This window comes from Pagrus pagrus (assembly GCF_965226575.1).
Source record: "Pagrus pagrus genome assembly, chromosome: 10".
NCBI lineage: Eukaryota > Metazoa > Chordata > Actinopteri > Spariformes > Sparidae > Pagrus > Pagrus pagrus.
Window position 1 is genome coordinate 25,687,160 of NC_140194.1, and position 13,229 is coordinate 25,700,388.

Genomic DNA, 13,229 nt, shown 5'->3' on the forward strand with positions numbered 1-13,229 from the left:
TAATTGTGGACATTCATCCGTCAGTCTGTTACTCTGGATTTGTACAAGTTGAGCATAACTGGTCATTTTAACACCTTTACAGTGCAGGCAGGAGGAAAGTAAGTGCTTCATAAACACAAGGCCAAAAATCATTTGCTGACAGATGTTGTGTGTGCCAACATTATGACCCATCCTGCAAACAGAAATTATTAGCTCCACCAAAGAGGTTATATTGCCACTTGTGTCTGTTTGTTTGTTGGTTGGTTTGTGAGCTGGATTACAAAAAAAAAAAAAAAACTACTCAAAAGATTTCCAAGAAACTTGGACTTGAAACCTGACTCCGAGTAAAGACTGGTGCTTTTGTGGGACTGTTGTTCTCAGGTGCAATTCTATTTTCAATAGTGATTGCTAAGCATGGCTTTTCTATCTGAAAGTCACCATCGCATAAAAAAAAACCCAACAAAACAAAACAAAAACAACAAAAAGAAAAAAAACAGGACATATGGTTCTACTGTATTGGTTTTTAAGAGGTGCTTTCTGTCCAAGAGAGAAAAAAATTGATTCAACAAGAGCTCGCAACACATCTCCAAAGATGGAGGGGGTAAACAAACAAACCTGGATAATAAAAGAAACATCCAGCTCTATCAACCCAAATATAAACATCACAATTCCACACATACACACACATATACGCACACAGACATCCATTTTATCTCCATGTAATTCACCTTTGTAGAACATGGAAGGGGATGGAGGGGTCAGCCGACTCCATCGATTGGCTATCCTTAGCAGTGACAGCTCCCAGATTGGCCAGAGAGCATTAGAGAGTCAGAAAGTCACACTGCCATTAGCAGTCTGTCCTCTCTGGTTACAGCCTGCCAGCACACAGACACTCCATGCACTAAAATAGATCACAATGATTGGTGTGTGTGCATTTGTGTGTGTGTGGCACCGCCATATGTCTGAGTACGTGTCTCGGAAATGTGAACACTCTGTCACTGACTTCAAATATTCTGTATGAAGTTCAAGCCAATAACCTCTGCACTGATGTTTCATTTTTCACGTTTGGTGTGCGTTATTACCTCTCAGAAAACCCCCTTCCTCGTCTCTACATTGAGGTAAACTTTCTGAGCGTGTGAGTGTGTGCTCTTGAATTGGTATTCATCATTTCTCAAAATGACAGTATAAATCAAAATGTATCTGAATAAAAAGACCACAGATCATAAATGTGTTCATTCACCTTAGTCACCTGAATGAAGTAGTCAATGTTTCGGCAAAAAGCTGATTTGTTCAAATTTGTACGTGTCATAGGTCACGTACTATATTGACATGTTTACAAAACGTGTCAAATGATGATAACATTACATGTTTATTACCTGACTTTCATGTCAAGAGGTGGAGCCGATAGCGATGGATTTAGAGGCGACAAGGTAGTTAAGCCAGTGACTACAGTTCAAGTCTGCATTTCAACATTTGTAAGCCTGACAGCACTGGATATTTTTAAGGAGACCTTGGGACAATTTCCAGCCATGTTTATGGCGACAAAACCAAGCATCTTTAATGAGGCCTCAGGACATCTCAAGCCATTCTTGTAGTTACCAAAAGAGGTACTTTAAGCCAAAACATGACCCTCACCCTTTTTTTGTATTTCTAACCTGTCCCTGATCTTTTTCGCTAACCTTAACCTTATTTAACCTAATTTTCAGATTCAGATTCAGACAACTTTATTTATCCCCAAGGAGCAATTTGGTTCAGCAGACTCAATTTCGTTAAAAGACAGATAAAAGGGAGAAGAGGGAGACAAACAAATCCATGTCGGGTAATCACTACGCTATTTTGCCTAAACTCAATACTTTTTTGTACTTTAACCCCCAGTTGCTTTAAATTGTCTCACCTTTAAATTACCATTGCCTTAATTAAGCCTTATTTCTATCACTTTAACCTGCTCTTAGCTACTTTCCCTAAACTTAACCTTTGAATTCAGTATCATTTATTATTATAACATTACAATACATTCATATTTTCTCCTCATCGCTTCTGTTTTTTTTATCATGATTATATTTTTTCTTGGTCATTATTTTTATCTCTTCTTTTCTGGGGCCCCCGAGTTGTGCCCAATATATATAAGAAAGAACAAGCATTATCTAGACCAAAGACCAGTACCTTTTTTGCCTAAATCTAACTAGAGAACAATCACAGCATTGCAACAGAAAAAATATTTAAATTGAACCTAAAGCAACTAAAGTTTCAACAGAAAGAAAGTTTTAACTTATATGTGGTACTTTGTCACCTTTTGTCTGGCAATGGGGTTGGTTCATTTAAAGGTTTTTGCTTGTTACATGCTATTGTATATAGTATATATAACTGCAAATGAATCACATCACATGAGTAGACCTGTGCACATTCAGAGGAGCCTTGTTAATTTGTAGACAAAGGGGAAATTTACTTTCCCCTTCCAGCTCTCCTCACTTCTTTTCCAATTCACATCTCTGCTCCTCACAGTTCACAATCCTCTGAGACGCATGTACCGCAGTCGGGCCGTGACAATGGGAGGTGGCGCATGAAAGCAAAGTTGACTGAGGGAACGGGGTTTGACTGATAAATCAACCAGCTTATATACTGGGATTTAGTTTTTCCGTATTATGCAGGATCAGCGAGACGATGTCTTCAGCCTCTGTGATGGAAGTTCCTCCCTGACTAACAGCTGGGATCATATTCTCTCTGAAAAGCTGATTTATTAATTCAAGCTTAGACAAGTTATATCACCAACACACACTCACGGATACACATACTTAATCACACACAGGAACAAAACATAATTCCGTTCTATCTTTCAGAAAGATAACATAACACCTCACAGGCTGCCTCTGTCAAGCTGCCATACGCTTGCCTTCACATAGGCCAAAGAGGGTAGAACAGGCTTATTAACACTGGTGAGAGACTTCAACCCTTTTCTTTCTCATTACCAGTCAAATTTATTCCCTGTTAGACCTAATCAGATTTAAATTCCAGGGCGTGCCGTACGAGTAAGTGTTTGCATGCAGCAACTACACAGAACAGCCTCTGCTCTATAGTAGAAATGTGTTTAAGATGGACAATTTTGCGAAGCTGTTTGATTCCTTCTAGCAGCGTTCTGATGATTAAGAGAGATTTCAATCTGTATCCAGTAAAGATTTGAACACCTCTCCGTCTTTGCAGACTTAAGAGAATGGCCCCATACCCCGAGCAATACCAGCCGTCAAAAATTACAGCCTGCCATTGATCCAACAGCTTCGTGTGTCAGAATAATATAAGACAGTGAGGGGAGACGTGTCGGGAGCAAAGTGAGGAGAAAAACACAGAGCAGCGGAATAAATGTGCATATCAAGACAGAATTTTACGCCGCAGAGAGAGCACTAGTGGAAAAATCAAACTGATTTCAATGTGACAAAATTGATTGTCCAATTTTCTCCGGATTGCTTTCAGCCTCCCTGGGGTAGGTGAGGTGTCTATCCAGATACACTTAGAGCTCCACCTGAATTATGTCTGAGGAATTCGGAGGGGTAAAGTTTGGCCATCTCTCGCTTTTTCTTCCTTTTAAGTGTGTAAACCTCTCTCTCTCTTTCTCTCTCACAAATACACACATATGTTGGACATGCTGTCCTCAAAAACTATAGTCTGGATGGCAGATGGAAAAAATGGGTGTCATGCTGGAGCCATATTTACGAGAATGTGCTGAAGTGTCTGGGTTTAAATCTCTGCAGACCTAGAGGAGGACAGTTTAAAACGTATGCCTTCTGCACTTCCATCTGGCTCTGCTGACTGACTGTGCTTTTGAAGAAGTCGAACTTCTATTCCTTTTTTTCCTTCTTCTTATTTCACACAGATGCTGCACTGTGGCTGGACTATCTCTAAAAACCCCTGGGGATATTTTTGAAAAATCCAGCACACTAATAAATTAAATCTGTGTAGGGGATAGATACTTGTAGATACAACATAAAGACAATCATACACGCTGCTCCGGGCTTATACAGCTTCTGGGTGGCCACATCTGCAGCTATATTAACACCACAGAGGGCCGGTATCACACACAGGGATTCGTCATAGCTGTTGGCTGTGTAGTGGAAAAAAGAAAAAAAAAATCACTGTTTTGGATTTCATTTCTTTGGCTTTGATGCTATTTGAGAGAAAGACATTTCCTTCACTGCATGTAATCTTTTGCACAGGAACAGTTGTGCAATCAGCCCTGTCCAAACACCCTCCAATGAATATGAACTAAAAATAATTTGTCAGGATAAACCATGTGTAGCCACCACCTAAGGTGCTCATTAAATCAGTGCTGAAAGTGAAATAACCAAACATGGCACCAATGGGATTCTGGGGTTGACTGGGGTCTCAGGTCATTGTGACTTTAACGGACTTACTAATAAGTTTAAGAGTATACTGCCAATGAAGAATAAAGTGATGGCAAGAATATGTTTTTATTTTTTCTCAGAGATTTATTGAGGCTACAAACAGGCTGATAATTTGGCTATGTGCCTTCTTCAAAGGCATTCAACTGCACATTCTTACCCCAGCCAGTTAGTGGTTGTAATAAATCTTGGCTGCAGGAGGGTGGAGGAGTACTGCTGCTTTTTCTTTTTTCTCTACATTGAGTGTTACCTTTTGACATATCTTGGAGGTGAAACAGTATGTTTAGTACTGTGTTACTTCCCACCTCTTCAACTCAACAAACCTCTTTCACTTGTAAAAGTACAAGTACGAGTACAAACACTAAAGTAGCTTTTTCAGGTATAGGTACCTTACTTAGTACTTAGTTAGTAGTAGAGTATATATTTTTCCAACTACTTTTACTCCCTACATTTTAACACGAATATCTGTACTTTCTACTCCTTACATTTTCAAAGCAGGCTTGTTACTTGAGTTGTAATGCATTTGCAGGGAATTATTGATTATTTGTATACGCCCCCTTTCCAATATCACAAGACTGATTTCAACCAGTCAGTGCAAGACAAAAAACAGACAGAGAGGGAGACTCAAATGGGGAGAAAAAGTGTGTTTCTGTCTCTTATCGTTTCGCGTAGACCATGCACTGTATTTTCTTATGTTCATTTTCTAAATTTTTTGCTGTGCACAGGGTGCTTTACCACCCCAAAATGTCAGCATTTTACCTCTTGGGAATGAGACTCAACAGCTATCAGCTATCTTTCTTGGGCATTGACGACAGATGGTCTTTGAGTTTTATTATGTCCTGAGGTTCAGTGAGCAATGCACAGAAATAGCCGGTAGAAATGTCCTTCAGTGTTATACTTTTTACTTTTATATGGTGAGTATAAAAGTCTTTTTATACACAAGTATCTGCACCTCTACTTGAGTAAAGAATGTTTGTACTTTTGCCACCTCTGTACATTCCTTTCTATCACACGGACCATCATTTGAATCATTCAATCTCTCAATCCCTTCACAAAACCCAGCAGCAACTGAGCTCACCGCATTGATTACATCTCATTCCACAGTACTTTTAATCAATTACGCCTCCATTAAACAGTTTACTGTAGCTCGGGGAGCGGCTCATCAGGGCCGCTGTGGTTCCAGCAGTTCCGGATGGAAGGTTTTCAGCCGGGCTTGTTGGACACCACCAGAGTGGGCGGATGAGTGTGTATCACCTCAATTAAACTATGCGCTAAGTGTCTGACAACAGCTAATATTCCTCTTCCACCAGCGAACCCAATCGATGTTCTGGCATTCGTCACCCTACTGAAAAAGCAATCATCCCGTTGTCTCGCTCCGGTTAGACGGAGAAATGGAGAGACCTTCCTGTGGCTTCTGCGCCTGCCCACTGGAACGCACCGGCACTCACTCTCACAAAGACACACACATATAGACTGCATATGACACACACATACATGCTTTCTTAACCCTGCTCACTGGCAGCATTAGTGACATGTAAGTGGACAAGCGCCTATCCAGCAACAACTCACACTCCACTTGGACACACACACACACACACACACACACACGTTTTCCAAGTCAACCCACCTCTCTGTCAAGTAACACAGGGGAGATGGCGGTGACGATGTCGCCTCTTTCTGCATCAATGTAGAACATGTTTGATGAGGGATTGTCTGGCGACTGCCTGACAATGTTGTAGCGCAGTGCAGCGTTGTCTGTGGCAGGGTCGTCCGCGTCGAACGCCATCATCGTCATCACTGTGGTTCCTGGAGAGGACAGTGAAGAGACGGGGGGTGAGTCTCGACTTGAACATATTTGTCATGTACAACATGTGGGAAAGGGAGCAAAGTGCTGGTGTCATGAATAAAATACTTGTGCACAAATAAAACAGAATTTTAGAAGAAACTGCAGGAGCTGTTTTTCTTACTCTGGAGATGGAGTGGAGAGCAAAATAGATTAAATTCAATGTCTTCATAAATGCATTTTTTTATTGTATAAACAAAACAATGAGGAGGAAATGCTTCTGAAATAAAACTCAGGAAATCGAAACTAATGATGTTCATGCTAACACAGTTTAGCCAGCAAAAGTGAGACTAGCTTAGTGTCTTCATGATATTTCTTTTGTATGAAAATATGTTTCATGTTTGGATTTCTAAAATTAGAGCGATGGCAGCAGGTGTATGAAAAGTGCAATTTCGAGCTACAGCTACCCAGACAGCCACTTAAAAAAGTTAGCCTTTCCCATTAATGTGTTTCCTCCCTCATGTCAGCTTTAACAGCATGGTGCAGTTTATTTGGTAATGGGAACAAAAATGGAAATCCTGCCACTGCAGCTGAGCTGAAATGGGAGGCAATCCTTGACACACCCTCAACCCTCAATCTCTGTCTCTTGTCAGCAATGAGATACACTTACACAGATTTAGTGGGACACACAATTCAACCCGCACACACACGTTATATATATGTATATATATAGAGAGAGAGAGGGAGAAGGAGAGAGAGAGAGAGAGAGAGAGAGACACTGGTTTAGGTTGTGGTTCTTCTGAGTTGTATTTCATATCTCTCCATTTCAGGCAGAGATGTCTGAACATTATTCTCCACCCAAGGCTTCATGTTAAAGCTGCAGTTGGATACATCCACTTAAATTACCATCAGCTGAATACCTCTTTAATTTGTTTAAGTACTAAGTTCCACTCATTCTTAGAGAGATGCGTGACTGTGTTTTAATGAGACGGTATGTTTGGGACACAGATTGATACTTCTTAGGATGGATGACTTTGTGTATGTGTGTATACACATGTATTTTTTACCATAGGGTAAGGGTTAGGGTCGGAGTTTGGGTTAGGATGTAAATATGAATGGAAGTCAGTGTTAAGTCCGAACAAGAATAGCTGTGCACAGCTGTGTGTTTGAGAGTCTATGTGTTTGTCTGTGTGAATGTGCAGTGATTTACTTTAAATTGTGGGGTGTCATTCTCTCCTACCAACACTACAGAGCTATAATCAGCAGATTTTGGTGGCAATAATGCAGCGTAATTCCAAAATAGCACAGCAAATCAATGTGGATGATTGGGACTCTACTTTCAGTTTTTTAACAAAATAAGAGCAGGCAAAAGCTTTTCTTTATTGAATCCTGCCTACATGAAGCTGATTCTTCTCTGAAATGATTAAACCCACTAAAGTTTTCAGTGTTTTCTGGCAAGAAACCTCTTGTGATTCTTCTGTGACCCACATACTTAACAAAACATCCTCCTAAGCATCAAATAGCAGCGCTGCATAGCATGGCTCATAAACATTGATCTGTTTTCATGCTTCTCCTTAATACCAGACGGTACTTTGCCACAGGACATTAGCCAAACTATTCAAATGAGATACAAAAGAGGCTTCTGGAAAATATGCAAAGTCTACATTAAATAACAGTGGCTTAGGAGCAAACGTCTTTAGTCCAGCGGAAGGTAATGAGGGGCAGAGAGGTGTGGGTTTTATCCCCTTGGCATTTGCACTTCAAGGTGAACCATTAATGGTTAAGTAAACCAGTAATCCTTCCTCTGCAGAATAATTACACAGTGCCATCTCCTTCATTACCTATACTCTGTTCCACTTCACACCTCGAAAGCCACAATGTTAGAGATGACTCAGTGAGCATGCACACCAACAGACACACAGTTTTGCACACAGACACACTAACTGGCAGCAAATTAGGGTGCTAAAAACGATGACTAAATTGGTTATCTTGAACAGATCTCAGTGAATTATGTTCTCATTCCGCTGGCAAAGCGAGGTCCCTTGAACGTAACACAATCACGCATTACATGTTTTATGGGATATCAGAGTCGAGATGACCCTCTCAATCCTCACTGTCTCCATCAGATACCATAATTCCACTCGCAATTGAGTATCATGTAACCAATAAGCATTCGTCAGTCCAGAATACAATGCAGCATCAGCAGCAATCAACTTACATGATAAACATCTAGCATTCTATAATGGGACAATGGATCTGGGTATAACTCCAACAGCTGATGTCTGTTGTGTTTAATCATAACATGATCTCATGTGGGTGGCCTCGCTGAAGACTCATTGCCCTCTTTTATCAGCTTGATCCTCTGGCAGGAACCAGGGCTCAATCAATCTTAACTGCATTGGATGGTTGTATGGTGGGATGGATGCGAATGCGCAGGACTGCCATTACCTCGCTATCACTTGGACCCATCTGTTGTGCTGCTGGATGACACCAGCTCTGACTGGATGAAGAGGAAAGTGATATAATAAAGATGGAAGAAAGGGTCTGTAAACACTGTGTGTAGTGTTTCTATTAAGTTACTGTATAAAGAGCTGCACATGTGTGAGGTGCTTAATCAATAAAATAGGTAAAATGAGGTAAAACAGCACCAATTCACACATGACAAGAAAAAACACAGATTGACATGGAAAAAGAAAGCACACACACACACACACACACACACACACACACACACACACACACACACACACACACACACACACACACACACACACACACACACACACACACAGTGGATTGATTTCATCAAACAGGCTGGTGGGACACGGTGCTGTTGCCCACAGCTAGTTCCCTGTATCTTTCTCAAACACCAAGGGAAATCAGTGGGGGCCGGCAGAACCGTGGGTGCCACCAGGGAACTGACACAGTGCAAAAAAGCCCAGAGAACATAGACTACATCGAAAAAAGGGTAAATGTGTTCCAGGCTACTGTGTGGGGCGTGTTTGCGCACATACACACTGTTTAAGTGTCACAGTGCATCTGCACAGTGTGAGTAATTCATTTTAAATTATTCAACATGTACAATGGATATTTCAAAACCTGAAATGTGATTTATATTAATCAGACTCAAGTGAGTGAAAAAGACTGAGTCCTGACCTGCTCTATTCTCAGGTGCGAATGAGATCACAGCAAGTTCAAAGATGAATCATCTTCTCAAACACCAGAGATACATGACGATGAATTAGAAGCACATATTCATGAGAGGCAGGATGCAGTGAAGGGGTGGCAGCAGGGATGAGCTTACATGAAAATGTTAGAGTGAAATCAGAATACAGCCTGCTACGAGAATTTGTATTTAAGTTAGTAAGTAAGTAACGTTTATTTATATAGCACTTTTCACAGATAAAAATCACAAAGTGCTTCACAATAAAATAAAATACAACAGTAAAAACATAACAATACAATGCATAAAACAGTTTAAGACATTAACTAAAAGCCTTATCATTTTATCATTAATTGGTTTTCCTTTTACCTTCCTTCCTTTTTGTATGTATATATTTATGTTATGTCTCTTTTTTTATAGCTATCTCTGGAATGAAAAGAAACAGGCCATTGAAATGAAAATTAGGGTTAGATTATATTTTTGGTAGAAAATAATCTCTGAAACATTTTTTTAAAATTTTGCTTAAAGATACCTCTTTGCCTCATTGCTTGTATATCCATTTATACTACCAGTGGATGTAACATTAATGCATTTTTTAAGTGAAAAAAGAAAGAAAGAAATGAAGCTCTGTTGAAGAAGGGTAATGTCATGTAATGCATTTCTGTGCACCAGTTGCTCAGTGATCAGTCTTGATGAAACATATTTCATATAACTTTGATTGTTTCCTCAGTAGCTTTATAGCTCTGTATATAAGACATTACAGCTGAATTGCATTTAGCTGCTTCAGTTTCAGGGTCCTGGTATCATGTATGTCTGTTCACTGTCACACTGCAATGGCTGACTGGGACACTTGTCCTTTTCTTGCTATGATAAATCAAAGTGTCTACTGTGGAAAAGGCCAATCTGAGAGGTGAAAAACAGTTTGACTGAAGAGCAACAGCTTGTAGACATACACGACTGTACATGAGGGTTCATGGGTTGACTTTGCGTTGGTTTAAAGGGTCACAGGCAAAAAGAATAAAATAAAATCAGGCTGTAAACCACTGGTTTAAGGCCTGTCTTCACTTCAATCTTATTGAATATTTTCAGAAATCTTTCAAATATATATACACATACATATGGGAAAAAAACTGATTGGGAAAGATGTCTATATAAGAGGACTAAATAATGTCTGCATAGACTGAAACAACAATGGATCCTAACTACTATAAGACCGGTACAGAAGTACAATGTGCTTCTGTGGTTTTCATCCTTGGTACAGCCATTTATTCCCACTAACTTCTAAAATATGTCTCCTATTAGGTTGCAAATAGATGTCTATTTTGTATAAAGGTGACAGTTTTGAAAGTGGTGCAGTTATATTCTTATATTACATTGTACAGCTTCTAGTAGCGAGGCTGCTATCTATCTGACAGAGTGCTTCATTGTACTCTTCCTGTCTACACTGTTTACCTGCCTATCATTACCACTACACTACTCTTCGGTGCTTGGATGCTGGCCTGTCTTTTTGCCTCTCTGTCTTTTGTTAAACGTGTCATTTCAAAGAGATTGATTCTAAGATCAGATTTTCTTTGGATCAGAGCACTTCATGTTCGCACCTGAAAATGACTTTCATGTGGATTTTGCGGTGGTATTCTTCAAATCCTTTGGACTTTTATTTTCCTGACTTTCTACCTTTCGGCTTTAACACAAAGTGTTGCAGTGTTGTGTCAATCTACATACTGCTAAAGTCCTAATGTGGTCATGACCACTTTTCTAAATTTGTTTTTCTGATTTTAAAGATGTGAAAAGGATGTTTTTTTTTGTACCATGTCTTTAAATGTTTTTTTACAATTATCAAATGATAAGAATACATGCATATCTTATGTACTGTAGGTCTACTGCACACTTCTTGTTTAGCCTGTTCCGTGCCTGTATGAACACATATCTGTTAATTTTCTCCAGCCCATTAAACTGATTTGTATAACTCTAAAGGCACTATCAGCATGTGGGCTGCTGTTTTCCAGCTTATTCATTCCATTGGCCTTCACATGTTTTCCTTGCTTTAGGATCTCCTGTTAAAGCTGTACATATAGTAAACACTGCGGCTCATTCTCAAGTGCCAAAAGGAAGCTCTGGCAATACGAGCAACAGAAAAACAAAAGGAGAATGAACACTTTGTTTAGCTGCAGTAGAAACAAGAATAAACCATCTGTCTGCCAGAATCTCCTCAGTTTTAAGTAAAAATTAGTCATGATGAAACCTGTGACGATGCAGCTACTTTCGGAATGGTTGATTAATTGATTAAGCACAATTTTAATGCGTTTCATTTGCAATATAAACAGATACAGATAGGAAGTAAAGCAAATATTATTATAGTTTCACCATTCAGTGAATTGTTAAACTTTTCTAAACAAATTAATTTAAGATGCAATAATGGCTGAATCCATAGAAGCTGTTGAGATATGAGATAGTAAGCTCCGAGCTTACAGTCGAATGAATGAACTACAATCGAGCTGCCCTTTCTTGCCTCCTTCACCATGCAGTTTTTTTTTTCCATTTTATCTTCTCAGTAAGTGCCTACACAGCTGCATCATTGACAAAGCTAGATACTAAACAATTTAAACAAGATGCAACCCAATGTAATACACAAAATCTACAAGTGTCGCATCAAATATCCATGAAAATGCTGATTCTGCATTCTGCAAATAGACAAAAACATGCTTTTATGCTGGTGGTTGTGCTTATGCACAGCGTACAGACACTGATTGACAGAGTAGACAGAGTAGACAGTTATCGCTTTCATCACTGCATGCCAATGACACTTCTGCTCATTACAATACACTGTAAATAACCAGCTAATGAGAATATAAATAACACACAAGCTAATGAACAGAGGAACCTGGCAAACAACTCCAGTCTAAAGAATGACAATCAAAGCTGGGTAATGAAATCACATCCTAACTTGATAATTGAAAAAGTAAATGAATTGAATTAAGTCATTTGAAGGGGAAAAAATTGATCGGGGGAGGAGGGTACGTAAGAAAGGAATCAGAATGAGTATCATAAACGCCTCGGTTTTACAAGTATGTATTTATGTTGTTGCAGTAGATGTGCATGAATGGAGCTACTGGAACAAACAACATTCAAAACAGTAAGGTACTTCACACAGCCATTTCATGAGGCAGGTGCGTATACAAAAAGTTGCGAGCAACCTCCCGCAAAGTCAAGATTAGCCAAAGCACTTATGGGAAATGAATCCTAAATAGCACATTTTCTAACAACCCCAGACCTCTCCCTGTGTTTTTCTCACATCAGAATGAAATACACTGAGCCACTAATGGTTCAAATCAGGGCTACTTGACAAAGCCAAGTCAAAGTTACTTCCTAACAACTCTTTCTAGCTGCCTGCACATTTTGTAACCAAAAGTAGTCTCCACTCTGCAGTACAAGAAATGATTTAAATGCTATATTTAGACGTCAATATGTAACTTCTGCTACCAGGGGGCTCTCTATCAAAACAAAGCTAAAGTGTTGTGTGGGGGGCCGGGTGGAGTGTGGGGCAAGAGCCACAGCTCAGCTGCTTAGAGCAGACTACAGATGTCCTGGTTAAAGCCAGACCCTCTGGAGAATAAACACCCGGAGTCACTTCGTATTCTGCTCTGATCTGGAACTGTTTATGGACGGGAGGAGAGCTCAGAGATTACTTCTGAACTTTTGGGATTAAAATGTGGATTTATCTTCAGTCCTGCTTATCAATGTGAATGAAGCGGCGGATTGCTGAGCTGACCTCCATTTCAGGTTTTTATGTACTATAATGCTGACTGTCAACAGGAGCTGGAGAGGAAATGTACTTTACCTAATGTTACACAGAGATCAGGGGAAATCACTTAAATACTGAGTTCACCGAAAGTTGTCCTGAATTTAACCATAC

The 13,229-nt window shown here is 39.7% G+C and overlaps 1 protein-coding gene across 1 annotated transcript in view; it reads right to left on the minus strand.

Moving 5' to 3' along the window:
- cdh13 (cadherin 13, H-cadherin (heart)) overlaps nt 1-13,229 on the minus strand; it is a 398,586-nt gene that overhangs the window by 153,843 nt on the left and 231,514 nt on the right. The window contains exon 7 of the mRNA XM_084364311.1: nt 5,998-6,176. Within this exon, the coding sequence (XP_084220437.1) occupies nt 5,998-6,176 (179 nt within the window). The remainder of the gene's footprint in view (nt 1-5,997; nt 6,177-13,229) is intronic.